This window comes from Trichechus manatus, unplaced genomic scaffold (assembly GCF_000243295.1).
Source record: "Trichechus manatus latirostris isolate Lorelei unplaced genomic scaffold, TriManLat1.0 scaffold00030, whole genome shotgun sequence".
Taxonomy (NCBI): domain Eukaryota; kingdom Metazoa; phylum Chordata; class Mammalia; order Sirenia; family Trichechidae; genus Trichechus; species Trichechus manatus.
The window spans coordinates 3,334,525-3,348,582 of record NW_004443966.1 but is presented as its reverse complement, the minus strand read 5'-3'; the positions used below and the strand labels follow the sequence as shown (position 1 = coordinate 3,348,582).

At 40.2% G+C, this 14,058-nt stretch overlaps 1 protein-coding gene across 1 annotated transcript in view; it reads right to left on the bottom strand.

The window, feature by feature from the left end:
- The window catches only part of MYZAP (myocardial zonula adherens protein), a 96,264-nt gene that overhangs the window by 14,135 nt on the left and 68,071 nt on the right, over window positions 1-14,058 (bottom strand). The window contains exon 11 of the mRNA XM_023729670.1: window positions 8,329-8,412. Within this exon, the coding sequence (XP_023585438.1) occupies window positions 8,329-8,412 (84 nt within the window). The remainder of the gene's footprint in view (window positions 1-8,328; window positions 8,413-14,058) is intronic.

Below are 14,058 nucleotides of genomic sequence, written 5' to 3'. Positions count from 1 at the left end.
TGGATCTAACCAACTGAGATACCACCCAGCACAGGACCGCAGGGTGCAGTTGGATCTAACCAACTGAGATACCACCCAGCACAGGACTGCAGGGTGCAGTTGGATCTAACCAAGTTAACTGCTGCTAAAACAAAAACCTCACCACTCTTCGGAACACTACAACAGGATCCAAATTCTCCACAACAAAACATTTGCATTAGCCGTGATAAAATCCAAAACTACTCGACATACGAGGCGTCAGTAATATGTAACCAGTTCCAAGGGAAAAGAGAATCAACAGATGCCAATTCTGAGATGATTTTAAGGCAGCTGTCATAACCATGCTTAGTAAGATGAAGGAAAATATGCTTATAATTAATGAAGTAATTTTAAAAGATTGGAAAAAATAGAAAATATAAAAGGGACATTTTAATGTTTTCATGAGAATTTTAGAACAGAAAAAACTGAAATAAAAAAATTCACTAGATAAACTCAAGAGAAGAATGGAGATAGCAAGGGAAGGAGTCAGTCAACTTGAAGATACACTAATAGAAATCATTCAATCTGAAGAAAATAAAGAAAAGATTTAAAATAATAAATAGAGCTTCAGGGAACTGTGAATTTTTCTGAAGCCTAACATAAGGATACTGGAATCACGGAAGGACAGGAGAGAAAGACTAGAGAAGGAAAAAAAAAAAAAATCAAAGAAACAATGGCTGAAATTTTCCCAAATTTAGTGGAAGACATAAATTTACAAATTCAAGAAGCTCAGCGACCCCATAAAACAAAACGAGACTATGGGGCACAACAGTCCAGGGACAAGGACTAGAAGGCAGGAAGGGACAGGAAAGCTGTAATAGGGAACCCAAGGTTGAGAAGGGACAGCGTTGACATGCCGTAGGGTTGTTAACTATTGCCATAAAACAATATGTGTACTAAAAAAAAAAAAGAAGCTCAGTGAACCTCAAAGAGGTTCAATAATCTGATTTTCCAGAGTTATCGCATCAGAAATCATGGAAGCCTGAAGACTGTGGAAGAGTATTTTTAAAGTGCTTAGAAGAAAAAAGAAACTGTCCATCTAAACTTCTCTGGCTTTCAGTAATGAAGGTGAAATAAAGGCCTTCTTTTAAAATAAGAAAACTAAGGGAATTTGTCATCCCCTGAACTTCGCTACAAGAAATGCTAAATAAAAGTTTTTCAGGCTGAAGAGAGATGAAACTAGGATTTGGGGGAATGAACAAAGAACATGAGAAATACAAAGTATATGAGTAAATATGAAGGACTGTATTTTCTCTTAATTTCTTTAAAATATATCTGACTGTTTAAAGCAAAAATTATAATGATGTATTGTGGATGTATAATGTATTTATATACAATAATTATGACAATTATCATATCATAGGGGAGGGGTAAATGGACCGATATAGTTGCAAGGTTTCTATATTTTACTTGGAATGGTGCGAAATTGGAGTCCTGGTGGCACAGTGGTTAAGAGCTCAGTTGCTAACCAAAAGGTTGGCAGTTTGAATCCACAGCCGCTCCTTGGAAACCCTATGGGGCAGTACTAGTCTATGCTATAGGGTCGCTATGAGTTGGAATCAACTTCACAGCAACAGGTTTGGTTTGTTTTTGTTTTTTTTTTTGGTGGGGAGGCTGGTACAGTATTACCTCTAAGTGGTCTGTGAACAGTTAATGGTGTGTATTACAATATCTAGAGCAACCACTAAAATATGACAGCAAAGAGATACAGCAAAAATGCCAATAGATAAAACAGAATTCTAAAATATATTCACATAATGCATAAGAAGGCAAGAAAAGGGGAACGAAAGAAAAACAACAAAACCAGAGGGAACAAACGGAGAACAAATAAACAAATAGATCCAAACCCAACCATACCAACAATTAGCTGAATGTTAGTGGACTACGCTCTCCAACGACAAATAAACAAACAGATCCAAACCCAACCATACCAATATTAGCTAAATGTTAATGGACTATGCACTCCAATTAAAAGTCAGAGATTATCAGACTGGTTAAAAAAGTAAGACCTAGCTAAATGTTGCCCACAAGAGACGCCTTTTAAATATGGAGACATGGACCAGATGAAAATGAGGGGATGCAAAAAGAAAAACCATGCAAACAGTAAACGTCAGAAGGCAGGAATGGCTATATCGATACCGGGTAAAAGAGACTTCAAGACAAAGAGCATTAACAAAGGTAGACACCAACATTTCCTAATAATATAAGCTCAATTCATCACAAAGATATAACAATCATAAATGTCTATGTACCTAATAAAGAGTCTCAAATATATTAAGTAAAGATTGACAGAATTAAAGAGAGAAATAGTCTAAAACCATAATAAGGGATGTTAACATCCCTCTTTGAGCAATTGATAGAGCAATTATACAAAAACCAGAAAAGACATAAATAATGCAAGCAATATTAGCAACTAAATAAACCTAATTGATATTTATAGAACACACACACCAACAACAACAGAATACATATTTTTTTCATGATATTTAACCAAAAGAAACCATATGCTGGGCCATAAAACAAGTCTCAATAAATTTAAAATAATTAAAACCATACAAAATATGTTCTCTGACCGTAACAGAATTAAATTAGATATCAAAAACAATAAGATATCTAGGAAACCCCCAGATATTTGGAGGTTAAGCAATACACTACTAAATAATACATAAGTCAAAGAATCTCAAGGGAAATTAGAAAATATTTGGAACTGGATGATAATGAAAATCCAACATATCCAAGTTTGTAGGATCTAGCTGAAGCAGAGCTTATGGGCACATTTATAGTTTAAAGGCTTATATTAAAAAAAAGAAAGGTCTAAAATCAATGGCCTAAGGTTCCACCTCAAGAAGACAGAAAAAGAAGAGCAAAGTAAACCCAAAATAATTAGAAGGAAGGAAATAATAAATATCAGAACAGAAATCAATGAAATAGAAAACAGACAAATAGAAAAAATTAACAAAGTCAAACCTCTCCCCCCCAACCCCAAAAAACAAACTTACTGCTGTCAGGTCTCTTCCAACTAATAGTGACCCTACAGGACAGATTAGAACTGCCCCACAGGGTTTCAAGGAGCAGCTGGTGAATTCCAACTGTCGACCTTTTGGTTAGCAGCCAAGCTCTTAACCACGGCACCACCAACACTCCAACAACAAAGCCAAAAGCTACTTAAAAAATAAATCAACAAAATTGATACCCCCGCCCCCAGCTAGATTGATCAAAGGAACAAAGAGAAGAGAGAAAGAATACGGATCAGCTACGTCTATAGGGCCACTGTGAGTCAGAATATGGGTCACCTACGTCTGTAGGGCCGCTGTGAGTCAGAATCGACTCAGTGGCACCAGATTTGGTTTGGTTATATTAGGAATTAGAGAGAAATTAAAAGGAAACAATTATATACCTGTATAGAAAAAAAGATTCTTACTTCACATGAAACATAAAAATTAACTCAAAATGGATCATAGATCTAAATGAAATTCTTAGAGGAAATTATAGGAGAAAATCTCTATAACCTCACAGTAAGCAGAGTTCATAGATAAGACACAAAAAGCACAAACTATAAAAGAAAAAATGAAGTTCAACTTTTTTACAAGTAAAAATCTTTGTTCCCCAAAAGACATCCTTAAGAAAATAAAAAGGCCAGTCATAGAATGGGAGAATACGCCCACAAATACATGTATCTGACAAAGGACTATCTGGAATATATAAAGAACTCTTATAACTCAATAACAAGAAAACCAAAAACTCAATTAAATAATGGGCAAACGATTTAAACAGACAATTCACAAAATAAGATGCACAAATGGCCAATAAGCATCTGAGAAGATGCTCAGCATCATTAGTCACCAGGGAAATGCAAATGAAAAGCGAGATGAGAATTTAAAAAAAAAAAATGGTGGGGATTTGGAGAAACTGGAACACTCAGATTGCCGCTGGGAATGTAAAACACCGCAATTCCTTTAAAAAACTGACAATATCTTAAAAAGGGAAGTCTGCAGTCGCCATGCAGCCCAGTTATTCCAGTACTAGAAATTTACTCAAGAGAAAGGAAAACGGGTCCACACAAAGACTTGTACAGGAATGTTCACAGCAGCTTTAGTCACAACAGCCCCGAACTGGAAATACCCAAACATATATAAGCAGGTGAATGGATAAAAGAACTGATATAGTCATACAATGGACCGCCACTCTGCAATGGAACGGAACACAGACGACAAAGAACACGATGAATCTCAAATATTGCTCTGAGTGTAAGAAGCTAGACACAGAAGTACATACAGTATGGTTCCATTTATATAAACTGCACACAAACCTCTGATGACGAAGGGGACAAAAGGGAGCAAAATAATAATAATACTCAGTGGTTGCCTGGGCTAATGGAGAGACACAGGTCAAAGGGACCAGGGAATTTGGGGGAGTGATAGAAAGTTCTGTATCTTGATTGGGATGGTAGTTTCACAGGCACATACGACTCTCAAAACCCATCAAACCATACACTTTAAATAGATGCAATTGATTTACATAAATTAATACACAATAAAGTTGATAAGAAAGAGATAAAAGATAGTGACAGCCTGAATGTGGGCAGCAGCAGGAAAGTGAGAAAGGAGGTGACAAATCTAAGAAATACTTCATAAATAAAATCGACAGGTCCCCTCAGTAAAACCCTCTGCTCCTGGGTCCTGCAGAATGTGGCTGAGCAGAATGACAAAGAATCATCTCCAATGGCCGCCTGGACCCTGATCCGGAAAAAACCGCCTCTGGGATTAAGAATCCAGGGTTTTCCTGCTTTCAAATACCACCACCTTGTGTTTATATGTGTAATGCCTACCACACTGTGGCTCTGGAGGCTTGTGGGCCTTCCAGGAAGGAAGAACCCTGTGTGATACCACTTGGCATTTTTTGGGAGGCGGGTGAATTCTGTCACAAATGTATGGCAGCCAGCTTGCCTCCAGCTCCCTCGGGCCCAGGGGAGCAAGCAGCTAGGGGCTGGAGCACCCACACTGAACAAGAATGTGTGTCCAATAAAATTCAACTGCAGGGCCCTGATGTCTGTGCTGCCACCCCAGTTTACCCAGGGAAATTAATAACAGCCCCAAGTATGCACAACAGACACGCTGAGACGTTTATGTATTACACAGCTCACGTTAAATGCAGGACAGACAAAATTAAGGTATTTGACTCCTTTCCTCTGACTTTTTCTAAAACTTTTTTTTTAATTAAAAAATTTTATTTTGAAATTCTTGTAGATTCACCTGCAGTTATAAAAAAGATAAAACAGAGAGATTCTGTGTCTCCTTCACCCACTTCCCCCCAGTGTAACATCTTGCAAAACTATACTACAATATCACGGTCAGGATACTGACACTGATAAAACCCATCATTTTTTTCATATCTGCCTAGTTTTACTTGTACTCATGTGTGTGTGTGTGTGTGTGCTTAATTCTACATAATTTTATTGCACGCGTAGGCTCAAGTATTTACCACCACAGGCAAGATCTCCTCTGACCTTGGAATTTAGCTGCAAGTTCAGGATTTCTAGCAGTAAGAAAAATGGAATGGAATTTGCTCAGAGTATCAGAAAGCTTATCTATCTTATGAAGATATATGCCTTGTAATTTTATTTTAATAGTATTCTCTACCCTGGAAAGAGGGAATAAAATCTCTCTCCTCCAGAAGGTGAGCAAATATATATGTGTTTGGAAATAAGAAAAGAAAAAAACAAATGGGTAGATTTTTTTTATCAGGACTATTTTGAATCGGTTGATTAAAACCCTGTCTGATGGGGCCAAGCTTTAGGAATTTGGAGGGGTGGATGCAAGATGGAATCTAAGGAGTTGAAACACAGGTAACTAACACTGGGGAGCTGCGATTTCAGAGCGAAATCTCAGAAACAGAAATGTTCTTCATCAGCTGAGCTGGACCCAGTGACCGTGGGGGAGAAGATAGGGCGGGGTGGGACAAGTGCCTACTTCCTCCATTGTCGGGAGACTGAGACTCCTGGGCCTTGACTCTGTCACCAGGTCCCCACAGGCCACCTGGGACTCAGGTGTCCACGGGCCACCCAGGATTCAGGTCCCCATGGCCATGTGGGACTTCTGAGAATGACTGGTAGACAGTCCCTCAAAAAGAGAGAGTAAATGAAGATGTAGCTCACCACTCCAGAAAACATGGTGATTAAGAGCTCAGGCTCTGGATTCAGGTGACCCCTCTGTACCTGCAACCTTGGGCAGGTTCCTTCGTGTCCCTGAATCTCAGTTTCCCTATCTATTAAAGGAGTGAAATACAGTCTAACTCAGGGGCACCCTTTTAACAGAGAGAACAATCATAGTTAACAAATAGCAAGAGTTCAGTACGCGCCAGGAGTCCCTGCGTGGTTTACACGCCCGGTCGCTATGTGATGTGACTTCTCATTGCGTTGTCACACACATATAGGTGCTGTTATCATCCTCCTTTCATGATCAGATAAAACCTCTCCAGGGTCACCCCGCTTACAAGAAGCAGACCCAGGGTTCACACCTGAGTGAGTCTGATTCCACTCTGAGCCTATTCAACATACAGGACATATGGGAGTGTTGAACAGTGCCCAGCACACACTAGGTGCTTAATAAATGTTCTTTCCTTCCTTCCTCCTACTTCATACTCTCTCCTGGGCTCTCTCTCTCATGGGGAAGGACCATAACGAGGAACACAGACAAGGACAGATACCTGGCAAACCGAAGAGGCTCGAAAAGAAAGGGCTCCATGCCGAACTCTTAATAAAGAGCGTTCAGAGCCAAGAGGTTCTGGCTTCTCTTTCTATTAATACCTAAGCTCTTAAGGTACTTCTTATCCCATAATTTCCTTGTCTGGAACCTATACAAAATTCACAAAATGACCCTCAAAAGACAAGAAAGCTGGGAATACTAAGTATCTTAAAGTTTCAGGTAAAACTAAGTCACCTCTAAAACATGTTCAAGGAGCCCTGGTGGCACAGTGGTTAATGTGCTCAACTGCTAACTGAAAAAGTCGGGGGTTCAAACTCCCTCGCTGCTCCACAGGAGAAAGATGTGGCAGTCTGCTTCTGTAAATATTCCAAACAAAACCCCAAATCCACGGCTGTTGAGTTGATTCTGACTCATTAGCAACTGTCATGGATTGAATTATTTCCCCCCAAAAATGTGTGCATCAGTTTGGCTGGGCTCTGATTCCCAGTACTGTGTGGTTGTCCTCCATTTTGTGGTTGTGATTTTATGTTAAAGAAAATTAGGGTGGGATTGTAACACCCTTACCCAGGTCACATTCCAGATCCTACATAATAGGAGTTTCCCTGGGGTGTGCCCTGCACCACCTTTTATCTTACAAGAGATAAAAGGAAAGGGAAGCAGAGACTGGGGGACCTCATACCACCAAGAATGCAGTGCCAGGAGCAGAGTGTGTCCTTTGGACCCTGGTCTCTGCGCAGGGAAGCTTCTAGTCTGGGGGAAGATTGATGAGAAGGCCGACAGAGAGAGAAAGCCTTTCCCTGGAGCTGACGCCCTGAATTTGGACTTTTAGCCTACTTTACTGTGAGGAAATAAACTTTTCTTTGTTAAAGCCATCCACTTGTGGGATTTCTGTTATAGCAGCACTGGAAAACTAAGACTGCGACCCTATAGAGTTTCCAAGGCTGTAAATCTTTACGGAACCAGACTGCCACATCTTTCTTCTGCCGAGTGGGTTCAAACCACCAGCCTTCTGGTTAGCAGCCAACCGCTTTAACCACTGCCTCGGAAACCCTACGAGGTAGTTTTACTCTGTCCTGTAGGGTCACTAGGAGTTGGAACTGACTCCACGGCAACAGGTTCTTTTCCTCCCCTTCCCCTCGCCCCGACCCCAGGTCTTTCAGCCCGGCTCTGGCACTCACTAAGCTGGGTGACTTTGAGCAAAACCACTGGCGTCTCAGTGCCTCCATTGTTTTCATTTATTAACGTAGCTATAAAAATCTTTGAGAGAATTATGTGAGGGCTATACGTGAAAATACAAGTTATAAAGCACATCGCAAATACGGGAAATGATCAGTATTAATCAACAGCTTGTCAGACTTGCGAAGAAAATTCTTGAGCAAGAAGAAGAAGACCCAGAAAGCAGAGGTGAACAGCCCGCTGGAGCGAGCGGGTCAGGTGTAGACAAACTAGCCGTCAGAACCTCATTTTCGGAGTTGGCAGTTAACCTTCAATCAATTTTATAAGGCCAGAAAATAGCTATGTTTTTAATTAAGTGTTGGTGGTAGGCTCAGAAACATAAAATTTAATGGTAGCGTAGACACCATCTTAAAGAAACATAGCTTCTTACCTCTCCTTCCAAGAAAGATATCTTTTCTAAAAGTTGCAATATTAAGAGCTGTTTCTGCTGCACCTTTTTCTTTAACGATTCAATCTATAAAGAAACCAAATAAATATTATTAATCAAAAGTACAGAATTATATAAATACAAGTAAATCAACTGGAAGAGAAGTTTTTGGGTTTATTTAAACAGAAGCTACACACTGGTTCTTTGTGCTCCAAGGAACAGTATTAGTATAAGATGTCCTGCGCACAGGGGGATCCTACGTCCAAGTACGCTTGGGATAGCCAACAGGATTTTGGAGAGTCACATCTCATTAAGGTTAATCCAGCATCTTCAGTATGATTTCACCTTGTAACCTTTAGTAAGCCCAGGTTTCCAGAAAACCTGCTATGGGAAACGGCAGATGCAACTCTACATGTAATGATTATTCAATGTGAGTTTATGAGGCAGCCCAGATCGGGAACATGCAGTGCTGTTCTCCCCGTTAGTACACTCATATTTGTTGAACCAAGTGTCAAGTGTTGGTTTGGGAAAAGGATCACTGTCACTGAAAGTGCTAATGAATGAAATTCAGGGGATCAGGGCGTCGTGTGGCCGAAAGTCAGCTGGGGAGGCTTCCTACAGAGGTGAGGCTTGAGCTGGGTCTTCACTTTTGTCTTTGTGACATGTTCTATCTTGGACCCCTCTGTCTCTGTTTTTCACTCAGATATTACGTCTCCCTGGACAAACCAGCAAAGACCAATCACTAGAAACGGACTTCATGTTTGGTAAAACAGAGGGTCAGTGAAAATGAGGCAAACTCTGGATGAGATGGATTAACACAATGGTCGCAAACATACCGATAATTGTGAAGATGGCGCTGGAGCGAGCAATGGTTCATTCTGTTATACGCAAGGTTGCCATGAGTTGGAGCCAACTTGAGGGCAACCAACAACAACAAAGAAAAACAATATGTCCCCCAAACAGGAACTATAGTACTCTACGCCAGGACGTGCCTTGGGCCATAGTGGGAACAACGTGCAGATTCGAGAAATAACTTGTGGATTTTAAGAACACGCTGCCTTTCCAACAGTCTAGTATACTGAATTTAAGCATTCCCAAAATCTTTTCAGAAAATCCTTCTTAGTAAAAAAATGCTACAAGTCCTATTGAAGGGCCTCTAGTATCTAACAAATCTATATCTAGAAAAGGTACATTTACTGTTTTACCCAGCAATCCCATTTCTAGGAAGAGATCCCAAACATGCACTGGCCAAAATGTGAAATGACTTGGGTGTAGGAGTTTTGGTTTTTAGGGAACGCAAGACAAAACTCCATCACTAAGTGGCCACTTAACTAAACCAGGGCGCATCCTAACCTGATGATAACCGAATTATTCAGAAACAGTTACCATTTGGGGACAGAGGACATTAAGTGGGGAGACAGAACAGAAGACTTCCTGATAATACCGTATTACACTGTTTTACATTTAAAACATATTTGACAGATGCAAAAAAATTAACATTAAACAAGAGGAAAAAAGTGAACCCCAAAACCTGAAAACCAACTGAAATGAAAGAACATAACTGTGTGTCAAATTGGTGAAGGAATTAAGTCAAGTGTGGGAACCCAGTAATTTATATAGTTTTAGTGGAACGTATTAGAAGGATAAATGAAATTTCAAAGAAATCTCTCATTCACTAAGAAAATTGTTAGTTGTGATATTGGTACTTTCTGTAAACTTTCTGATATATATATTGCAGCATAATGATGTTTCAAACCAAGATACTTCGTGTGAAAGAAAAGAAATGCAAGTAAGAAATCTAAGAAATAAAAAAGTTATTGTTAAATTTGGAATGGAAATATCAGTATGAACACATCATCTTTCACTTTCTTTTGTAAAATATGCATTTCTAAGCTCTACCCACTGAGAAAACTTGGAAACAGTAACAACAACACACAATATATTCAGATTGTGGTTTCTGAATACCATTCCCCACTAAGAAAACACAGAGCACGTTGGAGCACGTTGGAGGAACGGCAAGAAATACACAAGACGAGCCTGACATAACCCGTCAGGCCTGAAAACAGGGACATGAAGGGTCTCCGTTTGGCCAAGGATGGAACAATCTGAGCATCAAAACAAAAGGAATGTAATTGATTAAAACACATTTAAAAAATATATGCAATATATATATATGTGAAAATATATATGTGTGTAAAATATATATATGTAATATATATATTTCAAAAGAATGTGTTTTTTATGATTCTTAAAGAGAACAAACAGCAACAACTCACTGGACACCACTGGAGTCACAAGGGCACCAACTCCTAACTTGGCGATTTAGAGCAAAGAATAAAGCATTTATCCTGCCTTATTTGTACAAATTGTGTTTTACAGTTACTAAAAAGCCCTCGTTTATGAGGGAAAAGTTCTACTTTACAGAAGAATTCCAGTTAATAAATGAGGAAGGAATGAGAGAATTAGAAAATCACCATTTTGCAGCTCCTATCAAATAACTGATTCAAGCCACGATCATCAACAGCTGAAACAAGGAGGCACAAAGCTGATGGGGAAAGTCTTAGTCATCTAATGCTGCTATAACAGAAATACTGCAGGTGGATGGCTTTAACAATCAGAAGTTTATTCTCTCACAGTTAGAAGGCTAGGAATTCAAATTCAGGGAGCCAGCTCTAGGGGAAGGCTTTCTCTCTCTGTCGGCTCTGGAGGAAGGTCCTCGTCTCTTCTGAGCTTCTGCTCCTGGGCTATCTTCATGTGGCTTGGCATCTCTTCCTCCATCTCTGCTCTGCTTGCTTAAGTTTTTTTATATCTCAAAAGAGACTGACTCAAGACACACCCTACACTAATCCTGTCTCATTGACAAAGACAACCCATTCCCAAATGGGATTATAACCACAGTCATCCCATTGCCATTGAGTAGATTCCGACACACAGTGACCCATAAGACAGAGTAGAACTGCCCCATAGAGTTTTCAAGGAGACTCCGGTAGATTCAAACTACCAACCTGTTGGTTAGCAGCCGAGCTCTTAACCACTGTGCCACCAGGGCTCCATAGAGGTTAGGGTTTACAACACATATTTTGGGGGGACACAATTCAATCCATAACAGGGAACCTGACGACTGTGCTATTGGGCTGCCGCCACCTGAACCCATGATCATCCGTAGCATCACCCCAAGTGGGACAACCAGACATTGTGTGCTTCTGATGTACTACAACAGGGAGCATGCAGCGTCACTCGCGACCCAATCTTATAAAAATGTTGAATCTGAATCTAGTCCAGCTTCTAGAGCTAAAAGGAAACAGTCCAGTCCAGAATATGGGGTCTTCTTTTGCAGGACAACTGCCTCGGTTCCAGCAGTAAATCAGAGGGTCGGAGGAATGGGAGAGGAGACACGCAGAAGGCAGCGTGCTCTAGATTAAGAGACTTTAGAAACGTAACAACCCAACGTAAGGGACCTTGTCTATACGCCGACTGGAATAAGCCACCAGTAAAAAGATGTGTTTAAGACATTTGGGAAAGTTTAATGACAGATTGGTATTAAAGGATACCAAGGAATTACCATGAAGTTTGTTAAGTAGATACTGGCATTGTAATTACATAAGAAAAATCCCATGTGTTTTAGAGGTGTAGAGTAAAGAATGTAGGAAAATACGCAGTGTCTGAGATCCGTTAAAAAAGCAAATGTGGCCAGTCCTTGCCATTGTTGAATCTGGGTAATGAGTCTAGGGGACTTCACTGATTATTCTTTCTGTTCTAAGTGCATTTGACATTTTCATTATAAAATATTTTAAATTGCACCTGGTGTCAAAAAATATAATCTTCTGATATGGAAAGCAAACCTATGAAATAGAATATGATAAGAAACACACTGAAGAAAAAAAACGTCCAATGTTAATAATAATTAAAGAAACTAAAAATTAAAAAACAGTCATGAGTTACCCTTTAATATCTATTAAATCTGCCCACAACGACTGACTGAAGAAAGCAGTGTTGGCGGAGCCGGGAGAGACAGCTACCCTCGTGTGTTGCAGGTGGCATTGTAAATTAGAATGACCCCTGGGCAGCTTAGCAATAAATACCAAGAGCCATAAAGCTGTTCATACCCTTTGACCCACTAATTCCACTCCTGGGAATTAATCCTAAGGATATAATTCAAACGCAGGAAAAAAGCTATATATACAAAGATGTTCTCGTTCCTATTATTTATAATAGAGAGAAGATGGGAATAATGTTAATGTCGAGCACTAAAGGAATGGGCGATAAATTTTGGAATATCAGTTTGATGGAGTATATTACACAAACACCAAAAACAATTGTATTGCAAAAGGGAAAGGTTTACAGAAAGCCTTGAGGTGTAGAGAAACAAAAGTTTACAATGACCAAGATACAAACTGGAAGAGAAATTAGATAAAACAAAAACAGTTCGAGGTCGGGGTATAGGCCAAAAAGGGGGTAAGAAAAAGTTTGTTTTGTTTAGATTTCCTTTAATTTTTGTAGGAGTAAGTTTTGTTCCTTTTTCATTCATCCCTCTGGTATTAAGATTTTTAAATTAACTTTTAAAATCTTTATATGATAGGCAAAATGGTACCGGAATTAACTAAAATGTTGGCAGGTCAGGGGTAGGTAGTATTTGGTGAAGTTTGGACCCCTTAATCTTTAAGGTTAACAGGTGTTTTTTTTTTTTCTCTCTCTAATTTTTGCCATGATTAGCATGCTTCTTTGTAACTCAGACAGAATATATGTTCTGCAGCCTAATGAATCCCACAGGATGCCAGGCCTCTAAGACCACAGATTAGTCTGATATTTAAGTGGGGGTGGTGAGGATAAAAGTTCTCATAACTTCTTAAAACAGAATGGCTTTTCTTTACATCACCCACGATCTAGTTACCGGTGTAAGTTGTTTGAGCTAACCAACCCACCCTAGACCGTGGCCACACACTGGAATCATCTGGGGGGAGGGGAACTTTTAAAAAGACCCTGCCCCCAGAGATTCTGAATGTATCACTCTGCTTTAAAACCCTCCAACCTTATAATGTTCGAACTCCCTAGTGTGACACATGAGGCCCTTTCCCTGGGGTCCCACTCTCTCACCGCTTCACTTCATGCCCGGTCCTCCCTATGATGAACCCTACATTCAGGTCACTCCATCCTCCTAGCCCTGTGGCACAACAGTTAAGTGCTTGACTGCTAACTGAAAGGTTTGTAGTTAGAACGCACCCATCGGCTCTGAGGGAGAAAGACCTGGCAATCTGCTCCCATAAAGATTAACCAAACCAAACCCGTTGCTGTCAGCTCCATTCCAACTCGTAGCGACCCTACAGGACAGGGTAGAACTGCCCATAGCATTTCCAAGGCTGGGAATCCTTATAGAAGCAGACTGCCACATGTTTCTCACTCAGACCAGCTGATAGGTTTGAACCACTGACATTCTGGTTAGCAGACAAGCACTTTAACCACTACACCACCAGGGCTCCTTTCCATAAAGATTACAGCCTACAAAATCCTATGCTGTCTGTCAGAAAACCCTCTGTCAGATGGGGTTGCTGTGAATTGAAATCTACTCAATGGCACCCACCACCAACAACAACAATCCTCCTAGCACTCCCTGGCTTTCTCCTGACCACGCTCTGGTCCTGCCTCTGGGCCTTTGCACAGGCTGGTGCCCCCAGTGGGAACGCCTTCTCACCCTCCATCCCCTTCTCCACCAGGATAACTAACCCTGCTGTCACC